At 31.7% G+C, this 18332-nt stretch overlaps 1 protein-coding gene across 9 annotated transcripts in view; it reads right to left on the bottom strand.

The window, feature by feature from the left end:
* Positions 1–313: 313 nt before the first annotated feature.
* Positions 314–18332, bottom strand: part of LOC100879277 (neural-cadherin) — a 511227-nt gene continuing 493208 nt past the window's right edge. For all 9 annotated transcript variants that reach the window (XM_076538467.1, XM_076538441.1, XM_076538445.1 and 6 more), the window contains 10 exons: positions 16689–16960; positions 15995–16200; positions 15348–15490; positions 14434–15045; positions 13688–13988; positions 12647–12836; positions 11367–11608; positions 10795–11010; positions 10539–10694; positions 314–9897 (listed from right to left, as the gene is read on the bottom strand). In XM_076538467.1, the coding sequence (XP_076394582.1) occupies positions 9788–9897; positions 10539–10694; positions 10795–11010; positions 11367–11608; positions 12647–12836; positions 13688–13988; positions 14434–15045; positions 15348–15490; positions 15995–16200; positions 16689–16960 (2448 nt within the window). In that variant the 3' untranslated portion in view covers positions 314–9787. The remainder of the gene's footprint in view (positions 9898–10538; positions 10695–10794; positions 11011–11366; positions 11609–12646; positions 12837–13687; positions 13989–14433; positions 15046–15347; positions 15491–15994; positions 16201–16688; positions 16961–18332) is intronic.

Raw genomic sequence — 18332 nt, 5'->3', positions numbered from 1 at the left:
CAACAGGATGCCAATCCTTCGGTCTCGCAACCCTATGCGCGAAGCCAGCGAGTATACTTATTGCAACAAAGGGAACTCAAAATAATGAATAACGATAAAATAAACGGATAAAATGTTTCACCCCTCTCTCGCACCACATAGCAATACGACGGAGTCGCAACAAGTATTCAATGACATAATAAACAGTACTCTCTTGGGCACTCTATGTTCAGACTTCAAGGTATTCAGTAGATAATAAAAAATTATGAGTTCAAACAAAAAATCATAAGGAAGAAGAAAAATTCGGTAGGATAAAAAAAAACTTCAACGATCCTTTTTTATTTTTATGAAAAAGAAGGCATTTATTTCATTCGAACTGAAATGCAAAGTACAAATTGATATAGATAATATAGTGGTAATAATGTAATAATTAATCGTTAATAAATATCAATTCAATTAATAATACGGTGTGTACCAATATACTGTGGAATATTATATATACGGTAATTGTACTACACGGGATGTGTTCAGTGGCAGCGTTACAATCATTTTGTGTTATTATATTACAGTGATTTTTCCAATCTCGCTGAATCGCTCATTTGTCCTCGATTGTGCTTTTACGGATTTCTCATTTTTCTTTCATTAATTCTCCTTCTGTTTCCTTGTACCGCACTGATTTGTGTTATTCGATTCAAAAAGGAAGGGTTGGGGCACTGATCATGACATTACAGATTTCTTTAAGAACATTTTCTTATCGGTTGAAAATATTTTCGGTTGGATAATACAAAATTCTGACTCTCGAAATTTGTATGTTAAATACATTTTAAGGTACAATATATGTAATGAATATATTAAACATATTTTAATCAACAACGTATACATCAAACGAATTAAATATATTTTAATATATCATACATATGTATATTAAGTATATCAAATATACTTTAATATGCACATATTAAATATATTAAACGTAGTTTAATATGCAATATAAATATGTTAAACATATTTTAATATATCATACATATATTAAATATATGTATTTTTTAATTAGTCAATTAGTCAAATGTCAATTAGAAAAATGGACAATTTCATATAAAAGAAACAGAGCACATATAAGAAAGATGTACCAACCGCAAAATTTTCACAGACACGAAAGTTTATTTTTCGATGTACGCAACGTCTCGCTCGCTCGTCATCCCAATGCGTATAATGGTCTTCATTAGAGATGGAATCAAGTGCGGATATGTATTCAGTTAATGGGATTTTAATACTACTTGTAAGAGTTGATGATTACGAAGCAGGTATTCAAATTATGAGATCTACTTTCGAATCATAGAACGAGTTTCCTTGGTACATGAGAATGTATTACGTTCTATCATACTATATAATTGATTTCAAATTATAGAAAGGTTGACAAAATTAGATAACATCGAAATATTAGGAAATAGTATTTATATAAAGTTAAAGTTATAGGTTTGGAGAAAATGGTTGTAAAAACCTTGTATTAATTTTTTAAGTAGTTATATTGCATATTCATTATTGAGCATAAATATTTGGACATTCGGTAAAATCTAATTGAATTTATATTTTTATAATAATAAAAATCTCCTTAAGAGAACGAATTTCAATGTTATTCATATGTAGAAAAACTAATATGAATTATATTTTAAAAATTTGATCGATAAATACATAAAAATAATATCAATGTTTTGTTTAATTGCAAGGAAATATTTTTAGTTTTCAAATAATTTAAAAAACGAACGTTTCTGTTTAATAAATTTTACAATTTTTCTAAACTAATTTGAACTTGAATGAAAATTAAAAAGATGTTTTTGGATACAGTATGTACCATTATTCGAAAACACATGACACAATTTAATGATCACAAATATATTGTAAAATAATATTCATGGCATGTTAACTTGACACATAAAGCTTAAAAAAATGACTAGAACTCAATATTCTCAATATTCTTAACATAAAATAGAAAAATAGAAAGTTTTTAAATACCATCCAATATATCAATATCTTTAGCATACAATTATTGGATATATAGTGTTCAATTTATCAATATTCCTAACATAAATTATTGGATATCGTCCATTAACATCTTTGATTTTCATTCCCTTAGAAATTGAATTTTTTAGAGATCAAAAATTTCTTTAGTTACAAAGATTTTCTTCATTTCAAAATCAATCATTCAATATGATACAACCTAATATTTATATGCATTTTGTGGCTCGGCGAATCGGATATCTAAAAGTAGTATTGCAATCCTAAAACGCAAAGTATGGCAGATATGTTAAATATTGAAGTCATTTCCTACAATATAAATTACGAAACGCAGATGTAGTTAAACAGAATAGAAAATTTCTGGTTGAAAAAAGATGTATAAGAAGATCGATTATACTTGAAAGTATATACATATGTATTTCGTACATTTTTAAATGTATTTATTACTCAACTAAGTTTCCTTCAATCGAGGGTAATAATAGGGAGAGTAAGTAGTCCTCCGCCATTTGCCTTCGATTTTAGAAAAACCTAGGGGAAACCTGGCGTACTACCACCCGACAGTGATTAAGATTAAATCTATCGTTCACACTTTCCCTTAACAACTAAGGAAGTCTACGTTTCATGAATGTACTTACAAAGAATTCAATAATTATTGCTTCTCGTTTTACGTATATTCACGAACTTATTTTCGATATACTTAGATCCCATCTCTAATCTTTGTTCGAAAGGTGGCAGACGAACAAAGAAATTTCGAGCTGGCGAGAAAGATTCGGTCGTCACTGTGCTTTTGACTAGTGCCGTTGTAAAATCAATAATCGCTTCATTGAATCGTAATTATACCGGATGGAGGTTCGAGCTATTTTGCTCAAGCATTTTCTCTTTGTGCACGATTAGGCAGTGCTTGGAAAAAATTTACAGATATGTAGGATGAGCTCGCGTGGCCGCCATTTTACGTTCGCATTTTCAAGGGACTTTACGTATTCTCGTTCTGGTTTCACTTTATTCGCCGTACTCGAAGATCGATTCTTCGAGCTGGGCAATGAGATCTTTTCGAGAATAAGTACGTTTTGGTCTTCGTATTCGTTTTCTGTTCTCCCCCATTTTCTCGACGAGTGTCTACTCGTTTTCGGTAAAAAAGTTGAGCCGTGCGCGTTTGAATCTGGTACCTTAAATTAATATCGATCGTTCGATGGTAAATCGTTAATTCGTTAAGGAAAGTCGACGATCGTTAATCGATCGTTTCCAAGATATTCGTATATTCCTGAAACGAGTATGACCTTTGATAATACGAATGAAATTGATATCGGTGATAAATTAACGTCGACTTATTATGGATTTCTGTTTTGTTTCTTGCTTTTCGTACAAAAGGACCTCACGAAATCAGATTCTCTTGAAGAGGTAAATTAATTGCTCGTACAAAGAACAAGTTAACTTACCAATAAATGTCTAATGAATTTAAGTTACAGATGATACGAACGTTGCACGATAATTGTTACACACACCAAACAGAATCGTTAAATATTCACAAGTAATTATACTACAAAATGTACAAGTTTCACTTTTTGGATTCACTTCATTGTCACTCATGCAGCATACAAAGGAAATGTCCTATTTTTATGTCAACACGAGAAACACGTAACCGATTTTTAAATAAAGACGAATTTTCTTATGATTAATAAAGACAAATTTCCTTACGATTAATAAAGAAAATTTTCAGAATCTTCTGAGTACGATCTTATCAATGACTATAAAGAAGCTTCTCGAGCCTCTGATTCTTAAAAATACAGATTTTTTACCAACCACCAGCACGATCATATTGAATGAGACTTGAGGAACGTTCTTGTCGTTAACGATCATTTCTTTTATATTCGATTATTCGTTTAGGTATTTCGCGTTAAAATTTCGTTCCTTTGTCGCTCGTTTCAACTCTAGGGTAAGTACGTTCCATCAGTGGCAAATTAAACCGCAACACGTTTCTGTGCAAATTATTCTTGCATTCGATGATTCAAGCTCGTTAACATCTTACGAACTGTTTGTACATTAACGCCAATGTATAAACATTTTGCAAAAAGTTTATTGTATATTCGAATCTAAATTAATATACGATGAACTTGTTGGATAGAAATTTAATTTTACGAAACGAATAGATATCCAAAGAATCTAATTTACTAATTTGATATTATCTAGAATAGTTTTGAGCAGAACCTGAATATATTTCTACTAAATAAATTTTGATGTTGAGATCTTTTTTGTCACACGTTACAGTTGTGGGGAAAGTATGTACGATATTTGAGTCTCATTATTTGCTATCTTGAAGCTTAAAGCCCCGAGCGCAGGGAAATATCAAGGTTCTATTGCTTATTGATTCATTATCGCGAAAATATGTATATTGGTTTGCTCGGAAAATTTGCAGGAAACTATATAGATAATCAAATTTCTTTTTCTGCATAAATTGATTAAAACGTTTTTCATTTTGTAAAAAAAGATTTGTAGCTTCGAAATATAAGAATTATAAAAAATTCGTTTAAAGGATACCCTATTTTCGTAAAAAGTATTTTTATTTTAATACTTGAGAAATTATTATTGTTCTGGTAATTATATGTATTATTTGAAACTCGAATACTTGAATTTCACACATTTCAGTACTCGAATATTTGAAATTCACGCATATTTTTAGTATTCGAAGATTTGAAATCCGAATACTTGAGTACTCGTTGATAAGAAATCGAATTATTTGAGTGTATGAATATTTCAGTATTCAGTAAAAATTTCTATAAAAAATTTACTATTTAAATACTGGAAAATTAGAAATTCGAATATTTATGCATAAGAATATTTAAAATTCGAATATTTGGTATAATAATGTTGAAAATTCGAATATTTGTGTACTCGGTCATTGAAATTCAAATTATGTAATATTTTAAACTATGAGTATTTAAATATTTAAAAAGAAATTTGCTGTTTTATTTTGAAAGTTTACAACTATTAAAAAATACCGATTATTTGTCCACAAAAAAGATTAATTTACTTGTTATTTTTAAATAACGAATAAATCAAATTTATTCATGAACTCTCTATTCGTTATTCCAAATAATTTGTACCCAACATTGTTTCATTTTAAATGTTAAAACAAGTACAATATTTTGCAAATATCAGATAAAAATGTAAACCCACAGCGTGCATCAAATTTGTCCGTAAGATGTATATTACTGAACAGCCTTCAAATTTGACGAGGTGCCTAGATCGAGCGACTGGAGAGAATCTTTTTTATTGGTTATCGAATTGCGCTTGAAATGTGCGCACCATGAAGAAGAAATCTTGGAGGTTATTTCAGCTGATATATTAAAAATAAATTAATATTATCCAACGATTCAACAAAAAAAAAATTACATCTTAATTACAAATTAGTTTTATTTAATTCATTCTCAACATGGTCAATCATCACGTTACGTGGTTGAGTAATAAAACCAAATGAAGCTAAAGTTAAAATTCGATTCAGAATTGAATAAAAATTACCGGTTCATATACATCAGCTTGTAAACTTAATCTCCAAGAAATCTTAAGTTCTTTTAATTTCATCATTTTCTCGTTGCCATGAGTGGATCGCGAGATAATCGGTTTTGCCACTGTACACACGTGTGCACGCTCGCGCATGCTACTCAACTCATTATCAGTTAATCAACGATAAACCGTTCGTTCTCCTATAACGCCAGTCCGTCGAATACTGTGTTTGCTTAGAAACTACTTGGCGGGGTGAAATCGACGATAGGAATGGCCGGAGAAACGAAAGGGTGTGTTACGAGGAGGAGGATGGTGAATGAAACGTGATCATTTAATGATGCGAATCTGTTAACATCGAGAAAGCTTCTTTCTACTGACACACTGCAAAATGCTCTTACGGAAAAGGACATTTAACTAGAAACTAAAGAATTAAATTATATGTGTTCAAATTTGAAACTGAGCTTATAAATTTCTTTTACAATCTGAAAGTTTTATAAAAGAATAATTAAATTTTATGTTATAAAATTATACGTGTCAATGTAACAATTTTAAGCTCAACTGAATGTTTTAAAAGTAATTTGTTATTTTTCATACACAGTATTTGTTACATTGGTTCGCGGAAAATAAATGATGGTAATGCTAGAAAAATTACGGATCAGACATCTTAGGTATCTTAAATTACAGAAATTATTGACGTGTTTTTGTCAAAATTGACATGTATATAAATTTTTGTCAAGGTAAAGAATGCTGAAGATAGCTGATTTTACCTTATTACTATGAGGTCAGTTTGAACAATAAAAGTTACAAACATACAAATACGGTGCAATATACATATTAATATTAAATGTAGTTTCAGACAATTTCAAATAAATATTTAAATCAAAATCGAATAACTAAGTAAGAATCGAAGTAAGAATCAATCTTTGATATACATAACACTTTTTTGCTTGAAATAACATTTCAAATGGAATTGAAGAGTTTGCAAAACGTAAGCCATTCAATTCTTCATAAAATAACTGCAACAAACAATGGATTTCGTAAAAGTAGTAAAATATCCAAATTTCTGAATTTCACACATTGTGAAATTTCAAATGTGGAATGCTCTACATATTTCACACAATTCATGCTAGCTCATGTGTTGTATGGAACATGCTTGAAAGTATGATATCACTGACTTTAATAACTATTTTACAGTTTAGTAAAATGATCTTTCAAAACTTTCTATTTCACAAAACTTGTAACATGTGCAGTACACGAAAAAAGATGTTTCTCGATATTCGCAGAGTTCGCAAAAGAAAAAGCAGGAAACATCGAATTAAGGATCATGGAAAACGTAATATCACAAACATTACAGGAAAACGATACGCAAGATGATGAATCTTGGTAGGACAATTATACAGAGATGCTCGATACCGATCGCGATACGAACGGCACCGGTACACCGAAATACACGACGTTACTTACAATATTCGTACAAGTGCTTAACACTACGCCCGGACCACACGATCCGACGGAGCTTCCCCTAATCGATAAATTGACTATTAATATTTCCGTAGAGAAATTTTACAAATCAGTCGAGACACACGCGTGGAGATGTTCCAAGGTGACAACACTTTCGTCGCGACAGGATACTATCTCCTTCAAATCGCGTTGAGCGTTGAAGTCATCCGTGCGATTCAATGGATCATCGCATTTTCTCTTGCTTATAGATCTTGTTTCCGCATCTTTTTGAACTCTCGACCGGTTCGACACTGACAGAAAATAAATATTAATACTACGTCGAGAGTTTAATCGTGAGCTTTTCTCGACAGCCTTGGTATCTTTCATTCCCTCCTGTTTGTTTCTTTCTTCCACTTTTTTTTTGACGTTTTCTTTTTTAAACTTCTCTTTACGTTTCCTCGTCTGTATGTAATTCTCCTTTTCATATATATAATATACATATATGTATATATTTATATTTATATTCATTATTTATATCGCTATATAATATTAATTGTAATAATTACATATGCGCGCGGTAACTCTTTGTTTTCTCGCGGACTTTCGTGCGCACCACGTCGCTGTACTCTTTTTTGTTTTTCCACGTTCTATATATATATATATATTTTTATTTATATTTATTTATTTATTTATAAATTCATATTTATAATATGTATATATTTATCGTAATGTCAATAATAATACTATCAATAATTAATGAGGATGCTGGTGATGGTGACGATGACAACGATGAGGATGGTTCTCGACTCGCGACAGCTAAACCTGCTCTTTCATTAACCCTAAAGAACCCTTAGGATCGTTTGCATTACGCGAACGAGGAAGGCGTCATGAATCATTCTTTCAGGATTCCTTTTAAAAACACGACGATACTTGTCCAAGGGTGCGTTACGGAACCAGATAGCCGGTGCGCGTTCGCGTTGGGGGAGAAACGGGGTGAATCTTAAAGACGAGGGTAAGAAACGATTAAATGAGAAATGCCCTTAAGGTACGACTCGGTCGGAAACGGAAACGATCACGCACACGACGACGATGCTGGCAGTAGTAACGTTAATTGTAAGCGCATGTTTTCACGTGACGCTAAAAAGAAGTCATTTTAGAGACATCTTTTTCAAATTGTTTTACGTAGAATTATGTTATTCTCCTACACGGCGTTAAAAGTCATGACTTTCAGTTGCCGCGGCAATTTGACACGTTTTTCGTAGAAGACACATTTTTTATGACTTAATTTAATCATGATTTTAACATTTTTAAAATCTGGAGTATGAAAAATGTACGCGAAGAAAGGAAACGTAATTTGAAAGAGAAGTGACAATTCATGGTTATAGATAGTTTTGTTTAAAGTTAAGTTCGTCAAAATACAAATATCTTTAATATATATATGAATGAGATAAAATATTTAAAAAAATTGAGACATTTGTGTGTATTTAATATTAAGTTAAATCATGTAATTTTTAAAAGCGATAAGCTGCCATATTTTTTATAAGTTTATAAAGTTTGTTTGATAAAAAATGTATAAATCATTATGAAAGAACTTATTACATTATGAATTTTTTCTTAGTGTGTTTATGTAAATTGTTTCAGTAGTACATTTTGTAGGAATGGAAACAATTCACATTTTGCAAAATCGATTCGATGTATGTAAATAAGTCTTAGCACCACAGTAAAATCAATTTCTTCAATAACACCACAACTTGGTACAATAGAAATTAATCTATTCAGTGCTCATAATATTTAATTTAAAAAATTAAAAAAAAATCGTGAAGAACGCGGTTCTTCTGTAGAAAGTTTATGATTTTTAATATACGGAATATAATGATAAATATTACATAATTACAATAATATTACAAGATTATAATATTATAGTTAATAATATACATACAAGAATATGTATATTAATTTATGTTTCATCATTCATTTTGAATTTCATTTTAAATTCTCATTGACTGTAGGTTTAATATTAGAATTTCTATACAATATCAAACGCCGTGACAACATAATAATACAAAAAACTCGATAACATCAGTTGATATATGAATTTAACAAATGAAAACTAACGTTTTTCTTGACAACAAAGTCATGACATATGTCGTCATTTAGTGTCACGTGAAAACGAACCGTAATTCCCGTCGAACCGATGCTGTCGCGTCGACGATTAATAATTATCCGCTCGAATACCGAGGCATCGAGATCGGTGGTACCGATAAATAGTAACTATGACTGTGACTAAAAATAATGAATTGTATATATATATATATATAGATTTATTTTATCGATAGAAAAATCTCGCGTGTTGTTAAGACACGCACGAATTCACTACGTATACGCGTAACGTGCTATACAGATAGGTATGCAACCTCGAAGGGTGGCGTAGCCCAAGGGCGCGTTTGCAATGGCCGCGACTCGACAGACATTTATTGCAACAACGTTCGTAACGCGACGGGAACAGAAAGCCCTTTCGAATGAGATCACCGTCGACGAGCGGCTGCGTTTACTTTTCTTTAATTTGCATCTTTCTCATCGCGTAAAATACGCCACGTACCGAAAACCAGGACGTGGCTCGATGATTATTCAACGAAACGGAACGTCTTTGTTGCTCGGGTAACTTAAAACACCATGTCGATCAGTTCCTTACAGCTTCGTGGTTAGGTATGTTCTTCTCGAATAGTTCATAAGAATTCGCATGTTCTATTGGATAGTTCGTTTTTCATTGTTGTTTTAAGATCATACGAGCACTATTCTTCCTGTAGATGTATGGATTGTGTGAGCTTGTGGATTCTTCCGAGGATATACTTTAGTCCTCTTCTTCGCTTTCCTCTGCAGGCCCGTACATGTCAGCGAGCTTGTCGAATCTAGGGCCCCATGCACCTAAGTATTCGTACTCGTGCTGTTCGTCGTCCGTTCCTGTTGATTTTAAAAATTATAGCTTCATAAATTAACATACCGTCTATTCAATTTTTAATTCCTGTTTAGGGGTAAATCAATGTTTGATATGCATCAAATATAATACTAAAGGATTTGAGCATCGTGATTTTTTAAATTCTACATTTTTTTAAAGTAGCATTTCTAAATTGTGCACCTCTTCCAAACAACATTTCGTCTACACGTTGCTTCGTATTAATTAATAAAAAAAATTGGATCATTTTTCGTACATTTACTTCATAATAGATCAATTTTTCTACGCGATTTATATCGTAATTTATACAAATGGTATTGATTTTTCAATGAGCCCAGGAGAAATATAATTTTTCCTTGTTTGGTTTGACTTGTTTTGGAAGATCGATGATAGGAGTATTTGCCTTGCGTTCGATGTATATGTATACTCCTCATTAATTTTGATTACTCATTTCGTTGAGGATATTTAAACTAAATTCCTCAATTAAAACGTTAATGCACTTAATTACAACGGTTTTACAGTAAATGTAAACTACTACTGACAGTACTATTAACTACTGAAAATCGAAGGAGTAAACTTATGCTTCGTTTTGAAATTAAACAATTATATCTATGATGATCGACAATGAGTAAGAGAAAAATATACAAACCGGAAGCTAAAGATGATAATGAGCCTGCGATGCTTCCGCCGCCCTCGTATGCATAATTTCGCAGATCATCGAACGGTGGTGCATTTGGATCACTGTCAGCTCTCTTTTTATGATCTTCTATGAACATCCCCACGTTTGGTTCCGGTCCTAGCGGATCTGAAAAAATATTTTCAAGTAAATTATTAAAATGAGAAAATAAGAAATAATTATAACACATGGATAATTAAAACATTATAAAATAAATAAGATGACTTACAAGCTATTTTACACGGTGGTAGTTTTCCACCCATTTCCGGTATCGGGCCACCAATAGGAATTTGAAGTGGTGTGATGTCGAATGCGGTCATGTCATCCTCTCCGCCACCTTCGTCATCATAATTGATAATATTTTCCCTCACATCGTCGTCAGGTCCAGGATATTTAATGTGAGACTCCCTTCTTCTGTTGTAAACAACAAACACTAGGACGAGAACTGTAACACAAAGTATATAATTAATTGCTTATATTACAACTTTCGAAAATCAGCACTGAAAAATTATACCATATTAATTTTCTTTAATATGTTAATTACTTTTTATCATTATTGATGACATATAATTCTCCAAATTTTAATTAGTTTCAAATTTGAATGATGATTTTTCCACGACATAATTTTCGAAATTTTATTTAATTATGTTTGAAAATTCAGTATTATTTCATAAGAAAGTTATTTTAACGAGCGTAGTTATAGATTAGTGACATTTGTTGCAAAAGATTTCTGTGGTTCAGCTAAGTTAATTGCAATTTGTTTTAATGAAACAATTTTATTATGTTCCTTAATATGCTTACCGAGAATAATTAAAAGACAGACTAAAATGGCTGCTAAAGCACCCATACTGAGTTTCAGCGTCTGACCCTCTTGAACAAGTTCGCAGTTTTCTCCCCAGAAACCGTCGGGACAAATGCATCTGTACCGGAATCTAGGATCCTGATTGATACATCTGCCTCCGTTTAAGCAGGGATAATCTATGCATTCGTTTTTATCCATACATCCTTTATTATCTGGCGATGGAATTCTTCCTTCACCGCACCTGAACATACACAAGCAACAATTGGATATGGGTGGAAATGAAATGAAAATTTTGTAGTGTTGTAATTTTGAAAGATCTTAGTTTATGGGTATACGTATAAGAAGAAGAAAGTGAAAGCATTGTAATAGGAGGGAAGAAAAGAGACTAGAAGGGGTTTTCCTTGTCGAAATGTTACTGTTGAAATGACAGTCGATCATGTTAAGTTGAAATTAGAGTCGAGTGTTGCTGTGTTGGGAGAATTGAAATGTTTTGTAATTATATGATATGTATATCTATTTAATTGAAATTTATATAATCCTTAATCGTAATTAATTTTTCATATTTCATAATTTTTTATATTTTTAATATATTATATTTTATATAATGATACTTTATGATTCATCTAATTTTAAAGATATTTTATTCGATATATTTATAGATACGAAAGGATGATTGTAACAACATGAATTAACGACATGAATGGCACATACGAAGTGAAGCGTGTTTTAAAATTCATAGGAGGCAACATAACGTATAAAATTGCTGTGTATTTTTCATTTTGCTCATTAATTCATTTACAATGAATATTCTATATTTTTCAACAGAATTCCTTTTTGCATTTAAGGCATGTAGAATTATTTTGAAATAACTCAACAGCAACAAACAATTATTTATACAATTTTGTTAACTATATACCAGTAATAATATTTAGCTTATAATATGCGTATAATAAGAATATAGCCATGTGTTTTGTGGTCAAACGCTATTTGTATATCAATTCCAAGGATTTTCATTCGTCAATGTCTCCTTCCAGGCAATGCAACGAGAGTTGACTATAACTATGTCGCTTTTTTCCTACTAAGCATAATTAAATAATGTACCATGTTTAAAAAAGACAGCAACTTCTTATTATAATCGAACTTGTCGATAGATTCAAATCTTTACGAGATATTTTAAGTAACTCATTGTAATTGGTCATTATTCAATAATAAAGATTTAATTAGCAGTTACATCGTTTAGGGTTTTGTTTATTGCAGTAATAAATATTGTAATACTTACGTGCAGTCGTATTCGTTCCAAAGATCAATACACTCGAATGGTTCTGGGCAAATAACGTTGGCACAGGGTTTGTTTGACGGGCAATTTCTTTCCAAATTTCTCGCCATCGTTGCCTGACCCCATTGTGTTCCATTCATGGCAGGTGGAAGCGGAAGATGCTTTCCTTCTAATCTGATATCGTCCAGACATCCTATTGAAAGCATATAAAACGAATAATGTTTAGAAGAATTAATCATAAGCCACTGTTGGGTATAAGAGTTCACCATGATTTACCACAAGAGTTTGGAAATTTAATCATTTTTAAGCGTAAAAATGTAGAAATTTGATCATTTGCAAGCTTCAAAATGTGCAAATTTATAATTTTGAAAAATCAAAAGTTTAGAAATTTGATCATACTTAAGCATAAAAATTTAAAAATTTGGAAGTTTTAGAATAACAAAGCAGCACAACTTTTCACATATCTAAATATGGAATTCGACATTCAGCAAAAATCACATACTTCATATATTAGAATACTTCATTATTTCACAGATTTTGAGAGTATGTGCAAATAAGGTTTATAATAGAACGATATGAAATTGCGCAACATGTTATACAATAATGTTGCCCGATTCGCAATAAACAAAATTAAAACTTTTTGAATTATTGCATTATTGCATTTGTATAAAAATATAAAGATCTTGTGCAGATTATATGTAAATAATACTTCAGAAGTTTATATCGCACTGTTGAATAACTATGCATTCATATTGTACTTATTTTACACTTTTTCTATACTTTCTTATTATAAATAAAAAATACCCATAGATAATTGCAAAACAGTTTCGCTACATACGAGAAATATTTAATCGAAGAAGTAGTTAAATTCAATAAGAAATAACTTTGAAGTATATAGTCACATCCGTTTCGAAATTAATATTTGTCACTGAAATCTTTTTTGCACGCCACAGTGTAATTACAATACAATACAATAGATACATTTCTAAATTATTCCATATATAGACAATAAAAACATAAACCATACGTGTTATGTTAGCTTACCTTTCTGATAATCAGCGTACACTTCAAACGTTCGAACACCAGTGTACTCAGCTTTGCCACCTGCATAAACTCCTTCCTGTTTGTCAACCAACAACCATTGGTGTCCATCAAAAGAAAAGGTTTCGTTGAATCGTCTTCCTTCGCCTCCATCTAATTCCAAAGTAGCCGCGGATCCATATCTGGATACTTTGACCGTGTGCCATTGTCCATCATCGACAGCTATGGCAGTTAGCCAAATATCGCGTTCTTCGGTTCTTAAACTGTTCAGATTGTACCGGAAGTGCAGTCTGCTGTCCTTAATCTACCAAATCAGAATATACACCGCATATTAATACTAATACTAAAAGCCAAAGATTGTACAACTTAATCAAGTGTATTCGATCTTTTTTAACACGGTGAAAAAATAATGATGATATTCATATAATATGGTTCCATTAATATTTTTGCGGTTTAATAAACTCGGACAATCTGTAGTGCAAGTTGTAATACAATTTCAATACGGCAGAAATTAACACGATCATTATAGTTTATGTGAGGTCAAGTTAGATTACTTGTACGACTCACGTTCTTAACTCATCAAGTGTGTCTTCTACTGAGGATATTAAAGAAGTTATTCAATATTTATATGACAGAATCACTACACCGACCAAAAGATAATGAAATAGAAAAAGGGACAGAAAGGTAATAAATGTTAACCGTGTTAAAGGAAAAGTATATCGAATAATTGAATAGAATAGACAATTTACCTCCAGGATTGCATATTCCCTGTTGTGTTGATCACTGACTCTAAAAAGTTCGCCATGAACCTCTCGAGTACGGAATCTTAATTGAATCTGAGTGGAGTATTTGTCCGGTTCAAAGGACAATGCATATTTCACGTAGCTTTGCGGTTTGAATGACGTTGGTATAGTGGGCGTCATGCAACCTGGACCAGTCCATCCAGAATTGCACTGGCATCTGGCTTCGGTGAAGCTGCCTACGCAAGTACCGTGTTCCCAGCATCGGAATGTGGATTCCTGGTTGTTGCAGATTTCTTCGGTTTGTGGGCAACCAGCTACGCTGTTCCTCGAGAGTCCAGGATGAGCTAGATCGTACAGTTTGCTGTTGTGGAAGAGATTCTTGATGCAACCCTCGAAGCCTTTGCCAACCGGCATGTGTTTCCATTTGTAATGAGTCGGGTCGAATTGCTCGACGTATAAGCCACCGATTTGAAGAGGCGCGTTTACGTTTAGGTATTCATTGAAAGGTGGTATGGTACCCTGTGCCTGGCAGCTGGTGTCGTTGAACTCTGGAGGAGTGCCGTCTTCCGGCTCTGAGATATTTGCAGACTTGCAGTAGTCAATGATCAGTTTCACAGTCTGAAACAAGAGGTGTGATCATGTTTTATCTTTTATTTTGATTTATTCAAGTAATCGTGTTGTTTTCGAAATTTTGTTGTAACCGAATTTTAATTTCTCTGACGAAATTACATCATTTCACTTTTGAAGGCTGTGACATTCTTTGACTATTATTTGGTGAAATCAAATAAATAATTTTTGGAATAAACGTTTTTAAGTTGTAGTACTATTTGTTATGTTGTATTTTATATGACAAGGTGATAACAAAATTAATTTCTTTTCATGAATTGAAAATTTCATAAATTGAAAAAAAAGGTTTATACCTCTGTATTCCAGAAGATGTCTAATCTGTGCCACTCTCCATCGTCTAACGTCGTTCTTGGTTTAACTTTCAGTTCTAGAGTACCAGATCCGAAATCTATTAACAGTCGAGGTATTCCACGTTCCAGTTCGACGGATATAAAATCTGTAAACACATTCATCAGAAAACAATTACATATAGTTCATTTAATATTGTATGTTATTGTTTGTTCCAAAAAGTTTCTGGTGAAAAGTAATCTGTAAACTGTAGCGTAGATATACGAGCAGTATCAAATTTATAACACCAACATATAAACGGCTTAAAAAAATTCGAATATTCAAACTGGAAGATAATACTTCTGAAGCAATCTCAATTTATTCAAATTTTTGAAAATATTTTCATCAAAAAATTATTCATTACTTTCAAATAATTTCGTTTATTTTAAATTTGTATATTTAAAAATTACTAGAATAATATAAAAGTCATTTTTTATCTAATTACATATTGAAGTTTAATTAAGTTTTCAATAGAAAGAATCAAATATAAGAGAACGATACATTAATTTTTTTGAAAAAATAAATGTTATAATTTAAATGGGGTTTGTACGATTTTGGCGTGTCACTCATAGTAGGAAATATTGTTTGGTTAAATTATTTCATAGTCACTTACCAGAAACCATAATTTCGTCCGCTTCAGGTGGAACAATAGGTCCATTGTACAAAAGTAAGCCATCAGGTTTTTTCGTAATGAATTCAAAGCTTAAATGACTGTTGTCACACATCTCTAAAGCAGGATACCAAGCCCAACCATTGCCACGGAAACTTCTTGCAGTTTGTTGGCACCTTGGACCATTATATCCAGACGGACACTGACATCTAAATATACAGCACAAAGAAATGATTACTGAAAACTTTTTATTGATTTTTATGTTAGAAATCGTTTTATTTGTTACATAAAATAGCTATTTATACTTTTAAATATAGACAGTGGCAAAGAAATTAACGATATCACAGAAATATTTATGGGACAAAATGTAAAGTGATGGCTATGAATTTCTTCAAAATCCCAATGTTTCGAAATCCGAAAAATATCCCAGCCGCGGAATTTTTTTAAAATACCTCATGGGACGCGTAATTAGTATCAAACGATACTAAAAATACACATTGAACACTGGGAAAATGCTCCAATGATAAATTTTGCAAAAAAAATAAAGCAGAGCAAGGAAGAATTATATGCTCACAAGATAAAAAATTAACAATTCGTTAACGTCAACCGTACTGAAATAAACTTTTAGATCGACGTGTACATTTTAAGCACATTTTACTGGTTAACTCTATGGTGGGCGATGAGTTAAGATACTTACGATAATCCAAATCGTCCTTCCACGCAACGTCCGCCGTTGTAACATGGACTGCTTCTACAAGATTCCCCTTTACTGAAATTTCGTGCTCCGCATGTACATTCAGCGATTACATCCACCCGTACACCAACAAGGGCAGTTTTGTTTGCGTTCACCATGTAAGGCAAACTGCTGATGTCCAATGTGTTTGTGCAACTACCCTCGCACACTTCGTTTTCGTAATAACATTCGTCGATGCCAACCATCGTTATATTGATACCAACTTCCTTCTCGATCTAATTCAATTGAAACAAGATTTCCATTACACTGAGTTCATTGTATGATAGATTTATAAAATGGCAGTTTGCGAAAGAAGCACTTGTGAGCGTTGGAAATATTTATTCTACACTAAATCGGTCGATGTATACTGCACACTTTGAGACTAAAAACAGGGTTTAAGAATAAATAAGCTAACATAACATACATTAATCTTGACATTAATTTATCTGAATGAAAGTTAACTTAGATTTCAAGAAAATTTTTACGAATAGTAAGAAACTTGTTAAACGGTCATTTTGACTGGGGGTAGGTTTAGTGTTAAAATAAGTAGCAAAGTGACTGGCAAAGTCACTGGAATCTAGTGGAATAGCAGATCCACTTAATGTAATATCACGTGTAATTGTACGTGGCATTGTATATAATATTTCAGTAAATAATATTTCAGCAAAATCTATCAACATTCAATACAAATTTTGTTACAAATAAAAAGCAAAAATTTGAATTTTACTTGAAAGTGTGTTATTGAGAAACATTGTTGCATTTCACAATGTTAAAAGTTTCTAAAAAAAAGTTAAATATTTATATTTTTCAGTGAAGGTATTTATACAATATTACTTTCGCAGGATTTGTCATCAAAAATATTTTTTTTTTTATGCAATATGTGTTAAAGCAAATGTTCAAAAGCAATATAGTATTGAATGTCTTTTCTTCCAAATTATTATTTTCAAAATATGTATGTATGAAAGCAGTGTGAACACGTAGAATGTACGTAATATAGAACATGGATTGTATGGAAACATGAACCTGACCATATTGGGTACATGTTCCTGATTAATATGTATTATACAGTGGAGAAGACCAAGGCAAGTTGATACAGGCGTTGATACAGTGGCATTGTCTGGGCTCTGTGTATTCACGTTGAATCAGGGCGAAACAATTGAACTTTATTATTTAATTATTTATTATAATCGAACGTTTACTGTACAACGCCCTTTTCATGAAAAAAAGTAAATATTTGTGTTAATTTTTCAGTATGTTTGTATTCTTTACAAATCTTGCACATGTTCCATATTAGGTATTTTGTTTTTGTCGCAATTTTCTTGTCATAATTGTTCTTGTCTTGAAGCACATTTTCTTGTCATAATTTTAATACATTAAATTTCCATATGGTCAATTATTAATATATATATTTTAATGTTCTCCTGTTTTAATATTTGTTTTAAAGTTACGTATTCCATACTAGATGCAGTTATTCTTTACCTTATACGAAATATTTTAGATTCAGTAAAATATCTGACAAATGCCTATCCACTATCTTCGCTTGTTAACAGTTTGCTACACTCGATTGCAAATATTCTATATAAAAAAATTTACTACGAAATTCTTGTA

Source organism: Megachile rotundata, chromosome 1 (genome assembly GCF_050947335.1).
Source record: "Megachile rotundata isolate GNS110a chromosome 1, iyMegRotu1, whole genome shotgun sequence".
Taxonomy (NCBI): Eukaryota; Metazoa; Arthropoda; class Insecta; order Hymenoptera; family Megachilidae; genus Megachile; species Megachile rotundata.
Note: the sequence above shows the minus strand (reverse complement) of the source record. Positions and strands in the feature narration are given on the sequence as shown.